Source organism: Pristiophorus japonicus, chromosome 15 (genome assembly GCF_044704955.1).
Source record: "Pristiophorus japonicus isolate sPriJap1 chromosome 15, sPriJap1.hap1, whole genome shotgun sequence".
Lineage (NCBI taxonomy): Eukaryota > Metazoa > Chordata > Chondrichthyes > Pristiophoridae > Pristiophorus > Pristiophorus japonicus.
Window position 1 is genome coordinate 174,226,651 of NC_091991.1, and position 22,652 is coordinate 174,249,302.

The 22,652-nt window shown below is 46.1% G+C and overlaps 1 protein-coding gene across 4 annotated transcripts in view; it reads right to left on the minus strand.

The window, feature by feature from the left end:
• LOC139281255 (dual specificity mitogen-activated protein kinase kinase 6-like) overlaps positions 1 to 22,652 on the minus strand; it is a 125,930-nt gene that overhangs the window by 4,939 nt on the left and 98,339 nt on the right. For all 4 annotated transcript variants that reach the window (XM_070901327.1, XM_070901326.1, XM_070901328.1 and 1 more), the window contains exons 5-10: positions 20,670 to 20,789; positions 17,376 to 17,492; positions 13,441 to 13,492; positions 12,248 to 12,375; positions 10,327 to 10,404; positions 6,939 to 7,078 (exon numbers count right to left, since the gene is read on the minus strand). In XM_070901327.1, coding sequence (XP_070757428.1) covers positions 6,939 to 7,078; positions 10,327 to 10,404; positions 12,248 to 12,375; positions 13,441 to 13,492; positions 17,376 to 17,492; positions 20,670 to 20,789 — 635 coding nt within the window. The remainder of the gene's footprint in view (positions 1 to 6,938; positions 7,079 to 10,326; positions 10,405 to 12,247; positions 12,376 to 13,440; positions 13,493 to 17,375; positions 17,493 to 20,669; positions 20,790 to 22,652) is intronic.

Here is a 22,652-nt window from a genome sequence, read left to right on the forward strand (position 1 = left end):
GAAGAGGAGAAGGGGGAAGAAGAGGAGATGGGGAGGGGGGGGAAGAGGAGCAACGGGGAAGGGGGAGGGGGGGAAGCGAGGGGATGGCGGGGGGGGGGGGAAGAGGAGAAGGGGAAGGGGGAGGGGAAGAGGAGAAGGGGAAGGGAGGGGAAGAGGAGAAGGGGAAGGGGGGGGGAAGAGAAGGGAAAGGGGGGGAAAGAAGAGAAGGGGATGGGGGGGGGGGGGTGAGAAGGGAAAGGGGGGGAAAGAGGAGAAGGGGATGGCGGGGGTGGGTAAGAGGAGAAGGGGAAGGGGCGGGGAAGAGGAGAAGGGGAAAGGGGTGGGAAGAGGAGAAGGGGAAGGGAGGGGGGGGGGAAGAAGGAGAAGGGGAAGGGGGGGGAGAGGGAGAAGGGGAAGGGGGGGAAAGAGGAGAAGGGGATGGCGGGGGGGGGGGGGGGAGAGGAGAAGGGGAAGAGGAGAAGGAGGAAGGGGGTGGAAGAGGAGAAGGGGAGGGGGGGGGAAGAGGAGAAGGGAAGGGGGTGAAGAGGAGAAGGGGAATGGGGGGGGGGGAAGAGGAGAAGGGGAAAGGGGGAGGGGGGAAAGAGAAGGGGATGGCGGGGGGGGGGGAAGAGGAGAAGGGGGAAGGGGGGGGAAGAGGAGAAGGGGAAGGGGGAGGGAAGAGGAGAAGGGAAGGGGGGGGGAAGAGGAGAAGGGGAAGGGGGGGAAGAGGAGAAGGGGAAGGGGGGGAAAGAGGAGAAGGGGAAGGGGGGGAAAGAGGAGAAGGGGATGGCGGGGGGGGGTAAGAGGAGAAGGGGAAGGGGGGGTAAGAGGAGAAGGGGAAGGGGGGGTAAGAGGAGAAGGGGAAGGGGCGGGGGAAGAGGAAAAGGGGAAGGGGCGGGGGAAGAGGAGAAGGGGAAGGGGCGGGAGAAAGAGGAGAAGGGGATGTCGGGGGGGGGGGAAGAGGAAAAGGGGAAGGGGCGGGGGAAGAGGAGAAGGGGAAGGGGCGGGAGAAAGAGGAGAAGGGGATGTCGGGGGGGGGGGGGAAAAGAGGAGAAGGGGAAGGGGGGGGGGGGAAGAGGAGAAGGGGAAGGGGGGGGGGAAGAGGAGAAGGGGAAGGGGGGGTAGGAAGAGGGGAAGGGGGGGGTAGGAAGAGGAGAAGGGGAAGGGGGGGAGGAAAAGGAGAAGGGGAAGGGGGGGAAGAAGAGGAGAAGGGGAAGGGGGGGGAGAAGAGGAGAAGGGGAAGGGGGGGGAGAAGAGGAGAAGGGGAAGGGGGGGGAAGAAGAGGAGAAGGGGAAGAGGGGGGGGGGGGGGAAAGAGGAGAAGGGGAAGGGGGGGAGGCTGAACGGGCCGGGTCTGGCCGGGCCCAAGACTTCGGGCAGGGCCGGCGGTGGGGGCGGTCGGGAGCACGGGTCGGGTCAGGGGGGACGGGGGGAGGAGGGAGGAGGGAGGTCGGGTTGGTTCGGGTCGGGGGCGGGGGGAGGGAGGTCAGGTTGGGTCGGGTCCGAGGGGGGGGTTGGGAGCGCGGTTCGGGTCGGGGGTGGGGGGCGTGAGTCAGGTCGGGTCCAGTCGCGGGGGGGGGGGGGGGGAAGCGGGAGTCGAGTTGGGAGGAAGCAGGAGCCGGGCGTGGGAGGCAGCCTTATTCACGCAGCCCCAGTGAGGCCATTCGGCCAGGGCTAGGTGCTTCGGGCACCTCCCACACAGTTTTGGGCGCCTGGAGCTACTGCACATGCGCGCCCACTGTAGCGCGCATGTGCAGAGGTCCCGGCACTGTTTTCAGTGCAGGGACCTAGCTCCGCCCCGAATCGAGGACCTGCAGTGAGCCGGAGAATCTGTAAGTTTTTTTTAGGCGCACTTTGTGGCGCGAAAAACGGGCGTCCAGGCGGCGCGGCCCGAAACTTGGGCCCTATGGGCCTAATTTTGGCCATGACTTGCTTCAATTTTGTTGGAGTACGTTGTTTTTTCTGGCGTAAGTTTAAAAAATGCCATTTTCCCCAAAAAATTTGCTCCAGAGTAAGTCAGTTAGGCATGATTTTTTTTGGGTCAGTTTTTTTTTAAAAAAAGGGGGCGTTCCCAGACACTTACGCCAGTTTTGGCCATTTATGCCACTTTGGCCAGCAAAAACGTACTCCAAATCAACTTAGGTCAGCAGATGTGGCCAGCTCTGAAAAACGTTGCGGGCAGTTAAGAAATCGGCGCAGGTAAGTAACTAAAGGACCTGCACCCAAGCACCAAACATTCCAAATAAAAGTTAAAATAACCAAATAAAAATAAAGAACTCAGGTACACAATTGATTAACAATTAAATATTTTAAGTAAATCTTACCTTGGGCCAGGGAAGGCAGCGGGCGGCCTGTACGGGAGGCCATTCGGCATGGGATAGGGGCGGCCGACAAAGACACATCAGGAGGCTGGGGGGGAGGGGAGACAGGCTCCAGGGCATGGGGGGGGGGGGGGGTCGGGGGAGAGAAAGAGGAAAGGCAGGGCTCGACGGCATCGTGGGGGAGGAGGGGGTGGGGTGGGGAAGGGAGAGGAAAGACTGGGCTCGACGGCATCTCGGGTAGGGTTCTGACAGCCTGGGCTGCACTCAGACACGGGCAACCATTCGGCCACGGCTAGGGGCGGCGAACATCGGGTCCTGCTGACAGCTTGCAGGACACGCTGGGAGGGCGAGGAGCATGCGTGCAGACTCCACTGCGCATGTGGACAGCTGCCGGCAGTGTTTTCAGCACAGGGCTGTAGCTCTGCCCCACCCCCCCACTCCACCATGGGGGTCGTGCCAGGACCCTCAGCAGAGGGGCCAGGATACTAAAAGTTTTTTGGCTTAGCCAAAATTGGGCCCCATGTCCCCTAGTTTTAGTTTCCCTATGAGTGGAAATATCCTCTCTGCATCCATCTTGTTGAGCCCCCTCATCTTATATGTTTCGATAAGATCACCTCTCATTCTTCTGAACTCCAATGAGTATAGGCCCAAGTCAACCCCTTCATAAGTCAACCCCCTCATCTCCGGAATCAACCTAGTGAACCTTCTCTGAACAGCCTCCAATGCAAATATATCCTTCTTTAAATACCGAGACCAAAACTGTATGCAATACTCCAGGTGTGGCCACACCAATACCCTGTATAGATGTAGCAGGGCTTCTCTGCTTTTATACTCTATCCCCCTTGCAATAAAGACCAACATTCCATTTGCCTTCCTGATTACTTGCTGTACCTACATACTCACTGTGTTTCATGCACAAGGACCCCCAGCTCCCTCTGTACTGCAGCACTTTGCAATTTTTCTCCATTTAAATTATAATTTGCTTTTCTATTTTTTCTGCCAAAGTGGATAACCTCACATTTTCCCACATTATACTCCATCTGCCAACTCACTTAGCCGGTCTATATCCCTTTGAAATTTTGTGTGTCCTCCTCACAATTTGCTTTCCCACCAATCTTTGTATCATCAGCAAACTTGGCTACATTGCACTCAGTCCCTTCATCCAAGTCATTAATATAGATTGTAAATAGTTGAGGCCCCGGCACCAGTCAGCGCATCCCAGGGTATTAAAAGAGATGGCGGAAGTTATAGCAGATGCATTCGTTATAATCTACCAAAATTCTCTGGACTCTGGGGAGGTACCAGCGGATTGGAAAGCAGCTAATGTAACGCCTCTGTTTAAAAAAGGGGGCAGACAAAAGGCAGGTAACTATAGGCCAGTTAGTTTAACATCTGTAGTGGGGAAAATGCTTGAAACTATCATTAAGGAAGAAATAGCGGGACATCTAGATAGGAATAGTGCAATCAAGCAGACGCAGCATGGATTCATGAAGGGGAAATCATGTTTAACTAATTAACTGGAATTCTTTGAGGATATAACGAGCATGGTGGATAGAGGTGTACCGATGGATGTGGTGTATTTAGATTTACAAAAGGCATTCGATAAGGTGCCACACAAAAGGTTACTGCAGAAGATAGAGGTACGCGGAGTCAGAGGAAATGTATTAGCATGGATAGAGAATTGGCTGGCTAACAGAAAGCAGAGAGTCGGGATAAATGGGTCCTTTTCTGGTTGGAAATCGGTGGTTATTGGTGTGCCACAGGGATCGGTGCTGGGACCACAACTGTTTACAATATAAATAGATGACTTGGAAGAGGGGACAGAGTGTAGTGTAACAAAATTTGCAGATGACACAAAGATTAGTGGGAAAGCAGGTTGTGTAGAGGACACATAGAGGCTGCAAAGAGATTTGGATAGGTTAAGCGAATGGGCTAAGGTTTGGCTGATGGAATATAATGTCAGAAAGTGTGAGGTCATCCACCTTGGGGAAAAAAAAAAACAGTAAAAAGGGAATATTATTTGAATGGGGAGAAATTACAACATGCTGAGGTGCAGAGGGACCTGGGGATCCTTGTGCATGAATCCCAAAAAGTTAGTTTGCAGGTGCAGCAGGTAATCAGGAAGGCGAATGGAATGTTGGCCTTCATTGCGAGAGGGATGGAGTACAAAAGCAGGGAGGTCCTGCTGCAACTGTATAGGGTATTGGTGAGGCCGCACCTGGAGTACTGCGTGCAGTTTTGGTCACCTTACTTAAGGAAGGATATACTGGCTTTGGAGGGGGTACAGAGACGATTCACTAGGCTGATTCCGGAGATGAGGGGGTTACCTTATGATGATAGATTGAGTAGACTGGGTCTTTACTCGTTGGAGTTCAGAAGGATGAGGGGTGATCTTATAGAAACATTTAAAATAATGAAAGAGATAGACAAGATAGAGGCAGAGAGGTTGTTTCCACTGGTCAGGGAGACTAGAACTAGGGGGCACAGCCTCAAAATACAGGGGAGCCAATTTAAAACCGAGTTGAGAAGGAATTTCTTCTCCCAGAGGGTTGTGAATCTGTGGAATTCTCTGCCCAAGGAAGCAGTTGAGGCTAGCTCATTGAATGTATTCAAGTCACAGATAGATAGATTTTTAACCAATAAGGGAATTAAGGGTTACGGGGAGCGGGCGGGTAAGTGGAGCTGAGTCCACGGCCAGATCAGCCATGATCTTGTTGAATGGCGGAGCAGGCTCGAGGGGCTAGATGGCCTACTCCTGTTCCTAATTCTTATGTTCATATGATTTCCCTTTCATAAAACCATGCTGACTCTGCTTGATTGAATTATGCTTTTTCAAATGTCCCGCTACTGCTTCCTTAATAATGGACTCCAGCATTTTCCCCAACAACAGATGTTAGGCTGATAAATGTGAGGTAATCCATTTTGGTTATCAGTGTTGAACTTCATTTGAAAATTATATGCCCATTCTGCAGGTTTATTAATGTCCTCCTGTAATTTGTTGCAGTCCTCCTCAGTATTGACTGTCCATGTCAATTTAGTATGATCCGCAAATTTAGAATGTGTGTTTTTGATTCCAAAGTCGAAATTGTTAACGTAATTGTGACCAGTGGTCCCAGCACAGATCCTTGAACACCACTACCAACCTTCTGCCATTGTGAATAGCTACCCTTTACCCCTATTCTCTGCTTTCTGTCTTGAAGCCAGTTAGCTATCCATTCTGCTACTTGCCCTCGGACACTGCATTCTCTGACCTTGTTCATCAGTCTATTATGGGGTATCTTATCGAAGGCCTTTTGAAAATCTAGATAAATTACATCTACTGCATTACCATTGTCTACTCTCTGTTACCTCTTCAATGAGGTTGGTCAAACAAGACTTGTTGCTTTTGAAATTCATGCTGATTATTCATTATTATATTTTTGGTTTCTAGATGTTCTTCTATTTTCTCCGTTACTAGGGATTCCATTATTTTTCCTACCACCGATGTTAAGTTGATTGGTCTATAACTCCCTGGACATCTATCCCCCTTCTTGAATATAGGTATTATGTTCGCTATCCGCCAGTCCTCTGGCACTACATCTTTTTTAAACAAATTAGTAAATATGTGTCGTAATGCTGCTGCTAATCTCTTCCCTAGATCCTTTTAAAATGCGTGGATACAATTCATCCGGACCAGGGGTTTTATCCTCTTGGGACTTTATACTACGTCGAAGGCGCTGTATAAATGCAAGGTGTTGTTTATTGGCGTGAAAGCTCAAACAGAGGCTTTGTGCAAGGTTAGTCTGCCGCTTCTCAAGTACAATAGCTGAAGCTGAAGAGGACAAAAGGTTCTCTCTTCATTACCCTGGGGATACCAGCAAAGATACGTAGATATCAGGGCAAGTGTCAACACTCTCAAGATCATATTGCAACAGTGACTATACTCCAAATGTACTTCATTGGCTGTAAAGCGCTTGGAGACGTCCACTGGTCGTGAAAGGCGCTATATAAATGTAAGTCTTTTTTTATTTCATGGAACGAGCAAGAGCTCACTTACAAGAGTAGCTAGAAACAGATACTAAGAATATGTCTAGAATAAATGAAGTCATCGTAGCAATATCAATAATCAATTAATTATTGGGAGTTACTGATAGTGCGAACATTTTCTTCGCGTAGGAAGGATACGCCTACTTCTCTCCATCCCCAAGTTTGTTTTAAAAATTAAAATTCATTTCTATATCAAACAGTACCTGAAGTGTAACTGATTGTAAATATTTAAGGAGCTTATTCGGTTTCCTTATTTCAAGTTGTTGAGTCCAGTTCGATGGACATATTCAAAAGGGAGTTAGATGTGGCCCTTATGGCTAAAGGGATCGGGGGTATGGAGAGAAGGCAGGAGTGGGGTACTGAGGTTGCATGATCAGCCATGATCATACTGAATGGTGCAGGCTCGAAGGGCCAAATGGCCTACTCCTGCATCTATTTTCTTTGTTTCTAAGACTAAAAACAATAGCATTTAATATTTGTGAAATATTAACCCTCCCGTCCCTCGAAGCCAAGCAACAAGAACTGGATTTCCACACCGTTACAGTCTAGCCTGTTTAAAAGCCCCAAGGCAAAAATTAACCCTTAAACCGGTTTACATGCTTCACAGACTTACCAATGCGCTATGAACTCCACAAACTCCTTGGAGAAGCGGTCTTTGGGTAATTGTGGGGAAGGCTCTTCCACAACCTGCTTTAGCTGTTGGAATGGTGTCCCCCAGGATTCGTAGGGAAACCGTAGGATTGCTAATTCAATCTGAAACAATATTAACAAAAATTTAAAATTCTATTTTTTTATATTATATATACACGCACACGTACAATGTGGAAAATCCAGCTGTCCTAAGGAAACTTTTGAGGCGGCCAAGATGGCGATATTGGGTGGCGAGGGATGAGGAAACTGGTAAAAAAATGATAGATAGATAGATAGATAGATAGATAGATAGATAGATAGATAGATAGATAGATAGATAGATAGATAGATAGAGATAGAGAGAGATAATCATACATACACACACACACACACACAGAAAATAGGTGCAGGAGTAGGCCATTCGACACTTCAAGCCTGCACCACCAATCAATATGATCATGGCTGATCATGCAACTTCAGTACCCCATTCCTGCTTTCTCTCCATACCCCTTGATCCATTTAGCCATAAGGGCCACATCTAGCTCCCTTTTGAATATATCTAACGAACTGGCCTCAACAACTTTTTGTGGTAGAGAATTCCACAGGTTCACAACTCTCTGGGTGAAGAAGTTTCTCCTCATCTCAGTCCAAAATGGTTTACCCCTTATCCTAAGAATGTGACCCCTGGTTCTGGACTTCCCCAACATGGGGAACATTCTTCCTGCATCTAACCTGTCCAGTCCTGTCAGAATTTTATATGTTTCTATGAGATCCTTCTCATTCTTCTAAATTCCAGTGAATATAAGCCTGGTCGATCCAGTCTTTCTTCATATGTCAGTCCTGCCATCCCGGGAATCAGTCTGGTGAACCTTCGCTGCACTCCCTAAATAGCAAGAATGCCCTTCCTCAGATTAGGAGACCAAAACTGAACACAATACTCAAGGTGTGGTCTCACCAAGGTCGTGTACAACTGCAATAAGACCTCCCTGCTCCTATTCTTAACTCTTCTCGCTATGAAGGCCAACATGCCATTTGCCTTCTTCACCGCCTGCTGTACTTACATACCAACTTTCAATGACTGATGTACCATGACACCCAGGTCTCGTTGTACCTCCCCTTTTCCTAATCTGTCACCATTCAGATAATATTTTGCCTTCCTGTTTTTGCCACCAAAGTGGATAACCTCATATGAATCTACATTATACTGCATCTGCCATGCATTGGCCCACTCACCTAACCTGTCCAAGTCACCCTGTAGCCTCTTAGCATCTCCTGACAGCTCACACGGTCACCCAGCTTAGTGTCATCTGCAAACTTGGAAATATTACATTCAATTCCTTTGTCTAAATCATTAATGTATATTGTAAATAGCTGGGGTCCCAGCGCAGAACCTTGCGGTATCCCACTAGTCACTGTCTGCCATTCTGAAAAGAACTAATTTATTCCTACTCTTTGCTTCCTATATAACTATTATGCATCTATATCTATATATCTATCTATACAATGTATACAAAAAAATGTAATAATGCAACACTGCAGAAAAAACAAGCCGTCGCTCATATGTCTCTGGTACATGTATTAGCTACAGCAATGGCAGTCTAACTGTGCTTATCTCTCCGATTAAAAAATGGCCCCTTAAATTTATTAATGCAGCCCTTTCTCATTATACCAGCAGTTACAAATCCACCATATCTTACCAACAGGACAATCATCGTTTCATTATATTGTCCAAGTGCTGACAGCACCAACAAAGCTGCTCAAGAAGAACCGGAGTTTGAAAGCATGGAGATCACAGAGAGGCATCACATTTTTTTGTAACTTGAGCACATAAATCTAGGCTGACACTCCAGTGCAGTACTGTGGGAGCGCTGCAATGTCAGAGGTGCCGTCTTTTGGATGAGATGTTAAACAGAGTCCCCATCTGCTCTCTCAGGTGGACATAAAAAGATCCCATGGCACTATTTCAAAGAAGAGCAAAGGAGTTATCCCTGGTGTCCTGGCCAATATTTATCTATCAATCAAAATTGCAAAAACATTATTTGGTCATTATGGCCCCAAGTTTCCACATGATTTGCTCCTGATTTTTAGGAGCAACTGGTGTAGAACGGAGTATCTTAGGAATCGGAATTCTCATCATTTAGTTTGCTTCAGTTCTAGTCAGTTAGAACAGTTTCACATTGGAACAGAATTTTTTTTTCCAAAAGGGGGCGTGTCCGGCCACTTACGCCTGTTTTCAAAGTTGTCAAGGGGGAAGGAGATTGGGGGGAGGGAGGCTGAACAGGCTGGGCCCGAGACTTCGGGCAGGGCCCGTCCCCAGCACCAGATTTACAGGTAGGTGGCGTTGGGTCGGGTCGGGGGGGTGGTGGGAGGGAGGTCGGTTCGGTTCGGGGGGAGGGAGAGGGAGGTCAGTTCGGTTCGGGGGGAGGGAGAGGGAGGTCGGATCCAGTCCGGGGGCTGGGTGGGGGGGTTGTCGGGTCCTGTCCGGAGGCGGGGGAGCGGGTGTCGGGTCCGGTCCGGGGGTGGGGGTGGGGGAAGCGGGTGTCGGGTCCGGGGGCAGAAGGGGGTCGGGTCCGGTCCGGAGGCGGGAAGCGGGAGTCGAGTCGGGTCGGGAGGAATCAGGAGCTGGCCGTGGGAGGAGTCTTATTCACGCAGCCCCAGTGAGGCCATTCGGCCAGGGCTAGGGGCTGCATGCTTCGGGCCCCTCCCACACAGTTTCGGGCGCCTGGAGCTACTGTGCCGAGGGCCAGCAGGGAGGTGGAGAATCTGGAGCGTTTTTTTTTAGGCGCACTTTGTGGCGCGAAAAACGGCCGTCCAGGTCGGGACTGCGCCGTTCTAGGCGTGGCTCGAAACTTGGGCCCTATGACTTTGCTGCTTGTGGGAGCTTGCTGTGCGCAAATTGGCTGCCATGTTTCCTACATTACAACAGTGACTACACTTCAAAAATACTTCAATAGCTGTAAAGTGCTTTGGGATGTTTGTGATAATCTGTAAGTTATAGACATTCGGTGTGTTCAAAATGGGCTTGGAGAGATTGTACTAGAGGGACAAGCATTGATAAGCCGAATGAACTGTTCCTATCCTTGACACAAAAGCAAAATACTGCGGATACTGGAAATGTCTTTGACCTGAAACATTAACTCTGTTCCTCTCCACAGATGCTGCCTATTTGTTGAACATTTCCAGCATTTTCTGTTTTTATTTACTGTATCGGAGATTATTTTCTGCTGGAGTTAGAGGGGCGGTGGAGTAGGGGAAGTATTGTCTTCATCACTGAAAATAGAGCTTCCCAAGGTCTTGTAGAAGACATTTTACAGAATGCAGCCCCTGAAAATCTTTCCGTTAAGAATAAACCGCCTGATTTCTTCACGTACCATTGTGATTCCTAAACTCCAGACATCTGACTTCACATTGTATCCTTTCTGGTTCAGATCTGGGTTAATCCTCTCGGGCTGCAAAATAAAACAGGCAGACCATGATCAACTGGCAGGAATTCATGCTGCAAATACCCCCACCATTAAAAAAGGGAATGCATGAATAGTGTTACAGAACCATTGCAGCTGAACTCTGACTGAAGGTGCAAAGTCCAGTAGGACTGACTCCCATCTCTGAAGGTTTCAAGACTCGCAAGTTTCCCCCTCACTCCTGGATTCTTGGAATCTACGTGCCACAAAAGCCAAGTCATATTGGGCACAGATCTACGGCAGATAATCACCAGTTATCGAGCTCTAAGTTGGCAACCTTTCTCTACACAGCAATCACTGCAACTCAAAAAGCAATCGCTGTGTAAAGCACACAAGAGACATTTCAACATGGCTCAATTTGTAGCACACACGCCTCAGAGACAGAAGGTTATGGGTTCACATGCCACGCCAGAGACTGGAGCACAAAATTCAGGTTGACAGGTAGTACTGTATTGTCGGAGGTGCCGTCTTTTAAGATGTTAAACCGAGGCCCTGTCTGCCCTCGTGTGGTCGTAAAAGATCCCACAGCCCTATCTCTCCAGTGTCATGGACAATTTTCAAAATCATGAGGGGTCTGGACAGAATAGATAGAGAAACTGTTCCCACTGGCGGAAGGGTTGCAAACCAGAGGACACAGATTTAAGGTGGTTGGCAGAAGAACCAGAGGCGACTTGAGGAAAACTTTTTTTTTTTTTTTTTTTTTTTTTACACAGGAGGGGGATTAGGATCTGGAATGCACGGCCTGAAAGGGTGGTGGAGGCAGATTCAACCGTGGCTTTCAAAAGGGAATTGGTCAAGTACCTGAAGAATAAAAAATTTGAAGGGCTACGGGGAAAGGATGGGGGATTGGGACGAGCTGAAGTGCTTTTGCAGAGAGCGGCACGGGCTGGGATGACTGAATGGTCTCCTTCTGTGCTGTAATCATTCTATGATTTTCAGCCCTCAACCAACAATACTAAAACAGATTATCTGGTCATTATCACATTGCCGTTTGTGGGACCTTGCTGTGTGAACATTGGCTGTTGTAGAAACATAGAAACATAGAAAATAGGTGCAGGAGTAGGCCATTCGGCCCTTCTAGCCTGCACCGCCATTCAATGAGTTCATGGCTGAACATGCAACTTCAGTACCCCATTCCTGCTTTCTCGCCATACCCCTTGATCCCCCTAGTAGTAAGGACCTCATCTAACTCCTTTTTGAATATATTTAGTGAATTGGCCTCAACAACTTTCTGTGGTAGAGAATTCCACAGGTTCACCACTCTCTGGGTGAAGAAGTTCCGTGTATGATACATTACAGCAGTAACTACAATTCAAAAGTACTTAACTGGCTGTAAAGCTCATTTGGTCATCCCGAGGCCGTGAAAGGCTGTGTAAATGCAAATTCATTTTATTTTAATTTTTTTTATAAATCACAGCATCTCTCCAACTGAAAAGTAAGGTAGGCAAAATCACACAGTAGGAGTCTACCGATCCTTCCCCCTCTGCAACATTGAATACATGCAGCTGGACTCTGCAAGGTAATCTGTTTCTTTCTTGTTTCTCTAAGGGTGACCAGTGAGAGAAACAGAAAATTTACACTGCTGTGGTCGGGGTGCGGGGGTCTTCTACCAAGGTTAGGGCTAGGGCACACTGCTAGCGCAGTGCAGAAGGAGCTTCACTTTACTACACCTGAATGGAGCATGCTTGATGCCTAACTCAGAAAGTGTCCCATCCACAGCACTGACACCCAGCACATCGATGGGTGCAGATATTCACTGAGAAAACATAGTGATCTTGGCCAATACAAATACTGGAGGACAAGAGAGGTATAATTCCAAGTTTTCACTCACAGCCATGTACGGTTTGCAGCCTGCATCCATCGTCTTGGCAACAGAGTCTACCAGATATCCACTAATGCCAAAGTCGCACATTTTCACATGCCCTTCTTTGTTGATAAGAACATTTGAAGGTTTCACATCTGTACAGGGCAACAAGTGATAAATACCAGTTACACGGATAATTTTTTCAGTATCAATATGGCCACCTGAGAAGAGGGGGCAGGGGAATAAATTAAAGTTGCGAAAATATTAAGATTGAAACTTCATATAGTGTGGGATAAATCACAGAGCTATTTAAAATCATGGGCATACATTGACCCCTAAGCTACTGTTTACCTAGATACATGTAAAGGCACACTCCAGACCATAGAGGACACGAGATCCACTAATGGGAGTGTTTTGTGACACTGAACCATGAGTAGAATATTTAATCCAGAAACCGAAAAAGCAGCAGCAAGATGCACTGACACATATTTGTGTCAATTGTGCACATTTCTGGTATTTTGTTTGATAGTTAACTACAGTCTGACGACTTACAGCACTGATTCCCAGTCTTCACTACTGGCTCGACCTACCACAAAACCAGAAACCAAAGACAAAGAGCAAAGACCAGTGCATTACACCCTGCTCCGATTGCCTGCTACAAAGTTAAAGATTGGTTTTGAAACGAGAGCCATTTTCAATTCTGAAATTAAAAACTAAATGAGGCGGCTATTTTGGGGTATCGCAGCTTCAGTCGGCCTTAATGTTTGAAAGTGCCCATTAACTCTTCTCTTCCCTCAACTCCAGGAAGCATGTAAAAAGGGTGTAATTTTGTAATTGAGCTGTATGTTGGTGGCAATACAACAGCTCTCACAGGGAGGTACCAAACTTAGGGCAGATCCTACCCCACAGGAAGAGAGTCAGATAGTCAACGCAGACCACCTTAACACAACTCAACCACCAGCTGCAGGGCAGCATTGTGGGGCCAGGATATGGTTTGTGGCTGTAAGACATCAGAGGAAAGAAAGAAAAATTATTGTAATAAACACTGCAGGTTCCACTCAGAAGCTTTTATTAAAAAAAGCTCCAAATTAATGGCACAGTTGATCACTGCTGCAAAAGCACCTGACTGCCACCTACGACAGTGAACATTTTCGCTCTTAATTAACTTGAACACGGCAAGCTTTCACTCATTGCCTCCTGTCTGAAGTGGTACCACTCACCTCTGTGAATCACAGATAGCTTGCTATGCAAGTGTTCTAATGCTTTTACAATCTGCAAAAAAAAACAAACCTTTACTGACTTTCCGTACATACTGCTATACCCCGTCGTCAATACAACACAGACATTCTCGAAAGGGTGTACATTCCTTACTGTATAAAATTACAGAAAAAATGTTTTATTAAACATTATAAACCAATGACTGGTCAGACCAAAAAGAGTCTCTATTTCAAAAGTTGACCCATCTTTTCTCTTTTGAGGTGCTGATGGACCTGTTGTGCATTTTCAGCACGTTCTGGTCCTTTTCAGCACGTTCTGGTCCTTTTCAAATGTCCATGCTTTAAATAAATTTTCCTCTTTCTATCCCTTTATTACCAAGGTTTAATTACACCCACACGGCATTTTCATCACAAGCAAATTACATGGTGGCATTCTTTTGTCACAACCCGAGACAACTCATGTCTTCACATTGCAGCATTTATGGCCTACATTTTCCTGCGTCTGTCGGCAAGTGACAACCAATTTTGGATTGGCCAAGCTACTTTTGGTTTTTGAGTGATAGAAGCACCTGATTTTAGTGGTGTAAGTAGGTGCATTAAAATACGTGTCTCAACACCTGCATAGCAGGCCAAACACTATGGAGTTACATTAATCAAAGTAGTGTAGTGCTTGTTATATATGCTTCAGAGACATGGACTATGTACAGTAGGCGCCTCAAAGCACTGGAGAAGTACCACCAACGCTGCCTCCATAAGATCCTGCAAACCCATTGGCAGAATAGGCGCACCAACGTCAGTGTTCTCGCTCAGGCCAACATCCACAGCATCAAAGCGTTAACCACACTCAACCAGCTCCGATGGACGGACCACATCGTCCGCATACCCGATTCCAGACTCCCAAAACAAGCGTTCTACTCAGAGCTCTGAAACAGCAAGCGAGTTCCAGGCAGGCAGAGGAAACGCTTCAAAGACACCCTCAAGGCCTCCTTGAAAAAGTGCAACACCTCCTGGGAATCCCTGGCACAAGACCGCTCAAAGTGGAGGAGAAGCATCAGAGAAGGCGCCGAATACCTCGAGACTCTTCGCCGGGAGCACGCGGAAGCCAAGCGCAAACAGCGGAAGGAATGTACGACACCCCATCCACCCATCCCTCTAACCACCATCTACTCCACCTGTGACAGAGACTAGGTTCCGCACGGAATCATCAGTCACCTGAGAACTATTAGTGTGGAAGCAAGTCATCCTTGACTCCAAGGGACTGCCTAAGAAGAAAAGAACTTGTTAAGTGCATCAAGCATCCCTTTAAACCAGAGGCTTACAGCACTTATCCTTTGTATTTAGAGGGTGGGTAAATAACAGAGTAAGGGAGTAATTTTGACTTTGCACAATAGCAAATCAGCAGCCTGTTTTACACCTCTTCCCAGTTTTAATTCCATTGACTTCATCGGGAGAGATGTAAAACAGGCTACAGACCTGCTATACACCATCGCAACAAGGTCAAAATTAGCCGCGATGCGTTTAGATCTGCTTGCTGTTTTCATGAAGAAGCAGCTAATGGGTTTAATAGCCTATTAACCACTTTTAAAATGCTCAACAGACAAATGTGAAGTGATGCACATTATATGAATTTTGCAGGAAGAAAATGACCAATATTCTATTTACATCCTGAAGATTCAGACAGACACTGGCAGGTCTATTTCAAATGATGTTTGACGTACGTCATTACTCCGCAGTTCCAAACTGGTATGTGACACAGCCACAAGGCACTGCTGTAATGTGCTGGGAAGTTCCATGTAACCTGAACTCGACACATTTCACTGCAGTTCCCGATGTGTCGGCAGATTCATTCCTTTATACAAGCATTCACAGTTTTGCCACAAATAAATGGTGAGCAGAGGAAATCACCTCCCAAGATGTTCAAACACGCCGAGCAGACAAGGGGGTTGGTTCTTCAATGCTGATAACATAACCCATGGTAGCATTTGGCCTCTAAACTCCGGAGCAACTCCCATCAGGCTCCGACACAGCCAAGCTACCTTGAGCTAAAGCTCTCGAGAGTAACCTGGGAGCACACTGTTCAGAACAGTGCTGGGTCTAGATGGTATCCAACTTCAGCTTGCAATTTAATTTGAACTGACATTTCTTTGGCAGGATTTACTAGGAGGGATCCAAGTAAACAAGCACTTTTTTGATGGATAAGCAATGAGCAAGGTCAAAACTATTGCATATTACGTAACTGCTGGGCCGGTTAGCTCAGTTGGTTAGAACTGCAAGGTCACTGGCCAGTAATTTCAGAGTTTCTCCGATGTCCAATGTGAAACTGAGCCATACTGATCAGTCATGATCAGCTCGAGAGGCCGCACGGGTATTCCTGCTCACATTTCATATGATCGAGAAAGTCCTGGGTTCAATATCCAATCTGTACATAGAAATGGTGCTTATGTTACAGGCCTAGTAATCCAGAGGCTTGGACTACTAATCCAGGGAACATAAAGTCAATTCCCACCATTGCAGTTTGCAAAATTGACTTCAGTTAAATTCATCTCTTGGCTGCGGTTAGGGCTTTAACATCAGACAATGCGATTTTGTTTTCAGCATTTTAGTAAATATCTTAGCAGTTCAACTGACATATCCTTGTGTATTTTCCCCATCGCATTTGCAAACAGCCCACAAAGTAAAAACAGCACATAACCTTGAAGACCGTGCACATAGAATTATGGAGGTTTGCGCTGTTCCCGTTTGAATGCTTAACACACTTGCACTAGAATCATGGATTCTGCAACACAGAATGAGGCTATTTCGGCCCATCGTGTCCGCGCCGACTGACAAAGAGCTAACCAGCCTAAACCCATTTTCCAGCGCTTGGTCCGTTGCCCTGTAGGTTACGGCACTTCAAGTGCACATCCAAGCACTTTTTAAAATGTGGTGGGGGTTTCTGCCTCTACCACCCTTTCAGGTAGTGAGTTCCAGACCCCCATCACCTTCTGGGTAAAGATATTTCCCTTCAAATCCCCACTAAATGCTTCTTCCCCACGCCCCATACAATGTCGGACTGACCTGCCACCCATTCCCCGGCTGCTTCCCAGCCTGACAAGACAGGCAGCCGGTCAACCTGGCTGGCTGCTGGGCTGGGAAACCCTCCAACTTTTATTTTCCCCGCGTGGGCCCTTTAAATTTGCTGCCGTATCTCTTCCAGCGCCAGAACTGGTGAGCGGCCTGCACAGGACCTCGCGATCGGTGCACAGCCACACAACTCAGAGGGAACATTGATGTCGAGATCATTTAAAACAGGTCCTCCCGTTAACTTCAACAGGACCTGCAGGAAACCCTTTCTTACAGATTTCCCCGTCTGCAAATCCTCCCCTCCCCCACCCCACCCTGCCCAGCTCAGTTATTATCGGCACCCCCGCCCCGAGGTGTACAAGAGTCCCTGCCTCCTCCGAAATTATCTTGCATTAGGAAAATAGAAAATGCATATTGTAAAATTAGCAATAGCTTGGGTCGGAGACCATTAAGCATGCCAGTGGGTCTCCATTGTTCTTGGACATCTGGTTGACCTTAAAAAAAAAGTAGAACTGCATGTTCCATTCCCTTGCACCTTGATCAGCACAAAATTCGTTGCCAAAAAATAGCTTTAGGCGATGCAAGTAAACAGAAAACTGCTCAGCATCTATCGATCTACACCCACTGTGGAACCCAGGTGTCATAGGGAGCATGTAAACAAAACGGTAACGGCATTTATTGATTTGCATGTGAGGAATCCACAAGCACATTTATTTAACTGTTTTAAAATAGATGAGTTAGTTACTGGAGTAAAAATGCAGTGGACAAGTTGGTAAGCAGCATCATCGAGGTCTACCAAAGAGCCACTGTGGTACCAATGTGGGCTGCTAGACGCAATGGTTAATTGGACAACGAATTCAGTGCATCAAACTTACAGACACAGCTATTTTCCCCAAAATATCCTCAGGGAATGTTTTCCCTTTCTCAATCACTTTTTTGTAAAATTTGTCCAGTGAGGTGTCCAGTAATTCCATACATATCCACACGTCACCCTGAAATGAGAAAACAAGACGACAAAACAAAATTACAAACACTAAGACCAACACAAACACCTGAGGTTTTAACACGTCCTCATACTTTTTCTGCTGCATTGAATAAACCGTCACTGAGTTGTAAAAAATTTCTCGGCAAGGCATGTGTTATTCTCCAATTCCATGGCTAACCTTGGCCCAAGAGTCCAGCTTGATCTTGTGCTGGAGACGTTGAGGAAAAGAATAGTTTAAAAAGCTGAGCTTCTACTTGCTTTTGGAGGGATTTACAATCTAATTAATAATCCAACGGTTGAGTGATTATAAATCAGGGATGCTGGAGGGCAGAATTAGAGGAGCGCAAATATATCGGGGGGTGGGGGTTGAAGGAGATTAGAGATGGGGAGGGGCGAGGCCATGGATGGATTTGAAAACAAGGATGAAAATTTTGAAATAGAGGCGTTGCTTAAGAGGGAAGCAATGTAGGTCAGCGAGCACAGGGGTGATGGGTGAGCAGGACTTGATGCGATATGGGCAGCTGAGTTTTGGATCACCTCAAGTTTATGTTGGGTAGAATGTGAGGGGGCAGCCAGGAGTGCATTAGAATAGTCAAGTCCAGAGGTAACAAAGGCTTGGATGAGGGTTTCGGTAGTGGATGAACAAGGGCAGCGACGGGCAATGGAGGTGGAAATAGGTGGTCTTAGTTATGCTGCAGATATGTGGTCGATAGCTCATTTCAGGGTCACCAAGGTTGTGAACAGGATACTGATCGACAAAACAACATCTATCTTCTGTCATCTGATTCCATTACACATGTGGTTAGATACTGTAAATTCCACAGAGTTACATAGAAAGGCTCTCTGCCCAGAAAGGAAGTGGCAACTCAGACAGAAAAACTCCAAAAAAATGAACACACATGCATGCATCATTTAAAATGCACAAAATTTTGTTCAAGGTTGCAGCACACTTGAGGTTTCTTGAAGATATGAGGGGTTTTGATAGATTACGTAGGGAGAAATGGCAGGAGGGTCAGTAACCAGAGGACGGATTTAAGATAATTGGCAAAAGAACCAGAGGGGAAGATGAGGAGAATTTTAAAAAAAACACAGCAAGTTGTGATAATCTGGAATGCACTGGCTGAAAGGGTGGTGGAAGTAGATTGAACAGTAACTTTCAAAATGGAATTGGATAAATACTTGAAGGGGAAATATTGGCAGGGCTATGGGGAAAGAGCAGGGGAGTGGGGCTAATTAGATAGCTCTTCCAAAGAACCGGCACAAGCACGATGGGCTGAATGGCCCACTTCTGTGCTGTACAGTTCTATGCTCTGATACTAATATGGCACTAGAGAGAAAAGCCACATTAATACTTCTCTAAAAGATTTTTAACGTGGTGCCTGAAGACTAAACGATGGCAGGAAAAAAATCATCCTCTTGTGTAGCTAATGAGGAGTTCATGTAGAACATTTGATTAAAATGAATACAGGTTGCTGCAGGAGAACTGTGCTGGTTGCTCTCGGTGTTAATTGATGTAGGTCTATCAGCTAAACAATTAGCCAAGTGTTACACAGCTTTGTGCAGCCAGGCCACATCCATTCATCGCCCGACTTTCACAGCGCACTGCTATGAAAGTAGCCAGATAATATCAAACAGCACTCTATCCTCATTAGGCCTGTCGTTAACTCAGTATCAAGACAGCAATCTTGAAACCAATCCCAATGCAAGCAGGAGGATGCAGTTAAAACTTTAATGAGCCAAAGACATCCTTCTGAAGACAAAGGGAAAAAAAAATGCTGCTCTTTCTGATCATCAATCGCACTTCGTGGGGGAAGACAAATAATTAAACGTTATTTAAACTTCTCTCCACTCAAACTTTTAGCTCCACGTGACCAACCCATTTCCAACCACTGTTTGGACATGCAAAACGGCTATGTCTACAACAAGCACAACTTGCATTTATACAGCCCCTTTACGAATTATCATTCTAGTTTCCAAATCCCTCCATGGCCTTGCGCCTCCCTATCTCTGTAATCTCCTCCAGCCCCACAACCTCCCCGCTCCTCACCGAGATATCTGCGCCCCTCTAATTCTGCCCTCGAGCATCCCCGATTATTATCGCTCAACTCTTCTGTTGCCTAGGTCCTAAGCTCTAGAACTCCCTGCCTAAACCTCTCCGCCTCTCTTTCAGTCGCTCCTTAAAACCTACCTCTTTGACCAAGCTTTTGGTCATCTGCCCTAATTTCTCCTTATATAGCTCGGTGTCAAATTTCTTTATATAATACTCCTGTGAAGCGCCTTGGGACATTTTACTATGTTAAAGGTGCTATATAAATACAAGTTGTTGTTGTTGATGAGGTGGGAGAAAATGTTTAAGGCACTTCAGGGGTGTGTGAAAAAGGGACACCTAGCCAAGGGAGGAGGGTTGACCAAAAATTATGAAAAATATTCTGTAAAAAGTTAATTAAAATTCAGAAAAGAAATTTTAATTTTTGACCCGATTTACCAATACTAAAATAAGAGTAAAAGTTGGGAATAAAAACATGACTAAAATTGGAACTAAGTTGCTTATGAAGATGTTAAATAAAATGACTTAAATTTGAAATAGAGACCATAAAAAGGGTATGAGAACAATGAGAACTCTTGTACAAGCTGCCGGCCAAGCCAGGATTAAATAACGGAGGGAAAAACTCAGCTCCAATTAAACTAGAGTCTGGCTGGATTCAACTTTTGAGAATCAAAATCCCCTCAGGGAAAAGGTGCACTGATTGGCAGACATATTAGTACTTGAACGGTACTGTGCTAAAGATGGGTTTTGCAACAATGAGAAATGGAGAAAGGTAACGCCGATGGAATTTTGAGAAGGCTCCAAAAGCACTGAGCAATGTGGGGTGTGCGAGTACTGAGACGGTATCAGCAATGAAATATCAGATCGCCTGATGCATTCATTACCAAATATGAAGTAAAAGATTATTCTGATTCAAACAATTGCCCTCCATTCCCATGTCAGAGGGCACATCAATCATTAAAGTTAATGTAAACTCATTTAGAGCTATTTCCCTGCTCTTAAAACGTGATGCGAGCGTAATGATGCTTTGCTTGACCTATTATAAGATTCTCAAACTCCATTCTTAAGCTGAAAGGTTGCTTCTTTTATTTAACACTTTCCCTTCCCGCAAAATCTCCAGTAAACATTTCTTACTACCTCTCGAAATAGAGCTCCATAGAATGTGACTGTGTACAAACAGTCAACAGTTCTCATCGAGATATCGAGGTCCATAAGCAGTCGCTTCTGTTCCTGGCTGTTCACAGTTGCCCGGATTCTCTGAAAAACAAAAAAAACCGCAAAACATGCACATTAAAACTGTCTTATTCCACAGCTTTCCCCGATGTCTTTAGTGGACAAGTGTGTCAGCGGGAGTGCGACTTAATCTGCCCTAGGTTACTTATCTCAGACAAGGTAGCAGTAAGAGCACAAGAGAAAATGGATTACATTTTCTACAAATCCACCTGATTGCTCCCCAGTGAACATGCCCCCCACCGGAACTGGTGTGTGCGGACATCGCACAAGACTTGCATTTCTATCGCGCATTTCATGACCTCCGGATGTCCCAAAGTGCTTTGCAGCCAATTAAGCACTTTTCACTTTTGACGTGCGGTCACTGCTGTAATTTAGGAAATGTGGCAGCCAATGTGTTCACAACAAGCTCCCAAGTACAGCAACGTGATAATGACCAGATAGTCTGTTTTAGAGATGTTGGTTGAGGGATAAATATTGGTCAAGACACTGGGGAGAACAGAGGGGACAGAGTGTAGTGCAACAAAATTTGCAGATGACACTAAGATTAGTGGGAAAGCGGGTTGTGTAGAGGACACAGAGAGACTGCAAGGAGATTTGGATAGGTTAAGCGAATGGGCTAAGGTTTGGCAGATGGAATACAATGTCGGAAAGTGTGAGGTCATCCACCTTGGGAAAAAAAACAGTAAAAGGGAATATTATTTGAATGGGGAGAAATTACAACATGCTGTGGTGCAGAGGGACCTGGGGGTCCTTGTGCATGAATCCCAAAATGTTAGTTTGCAGGTGCAGCAGGTAATTAGGAAGGCGAATGGAATGTTGGCCTTCATTGAGAGAGGGATGGAGTACAAAAGCAGGGAGGTCTTGCTGCAACTGTATAAGGTATTGGTAAGGCCGCACCTGGAGTACTGCGTGCAGTTTTGGTCACCTTACTTAAGGAAGGATATACTAGCTTTGGAAGGGGTACAGAGACGATTTCACTAGGCTGATTCCAGAAATGAGGGGGTTACCTTATGATGATAGATTGAGTAGACTGGGTCTTTACTTGTTGGAGTTCAGAAGGATGAGGGGTGATCTTATAGAAACATTTAAAATCATGAAAGGGATAGACAAGATAGAGGCAGAGAGGTTGTTTCCACTGGTAAGGGTGACTAGAACTAGGGGGCACAGCCTCAAAATACGGAGGAGCCAATTTAAAACCAAGTTGAGAAATAATTTCTTCTCCCAGAGGGTTGTGAATCTGCGGAATTATCTGCTCAAGGAAGCAGTTGAGGCTAGCTCATTGAATGTTTTCAAGTCAAAGATAGATAGATTTTTAACCAATAAAGGAATTAAGGGTTACGGGGCGAGGGCGGGTAATTGGAGCCAAGTCCACGACCAGATCAGCCATGATCTTATTGAATGGTGGAGCAGGCTCGAGGGGCTAGATGGCCTACTCCTGTTCCTAATTCTTATGTTCTTATGTTCTTATTAGAACGCCACTGCTCTTCTTCAAAACAGTGCAATGGGATCTTCTCACTCAGGGGCAAGAGTGCTATCAACTGAGCCACAGCTTTTAAAGTTACAAATAGATTCTTATACCATATGATTTGAGCATTATATTCAGCAGCATGCTCTACAATAAAAAAACAGGAACAAAATGAGCAGAAAAAAAATAAGACGCTTTAGTATAACTTTAGAATGTGAATGCAAAAGATCCCATGGCACAATTTCGAAGAAGAGCAGGGGAGTTATCCCCGGTGTCCTGGCCAATATTTATCCCTCAACCAACATCACTAAAGCAGATTATGTGGTCATTATTGTTGTGTATCTGTAAAGCATGCACTCCCATGTTCCGCCACCGGGGAGCTCATCCCCTGAAGTCCCAAGGGATCCCAGCATCCCTTGGGA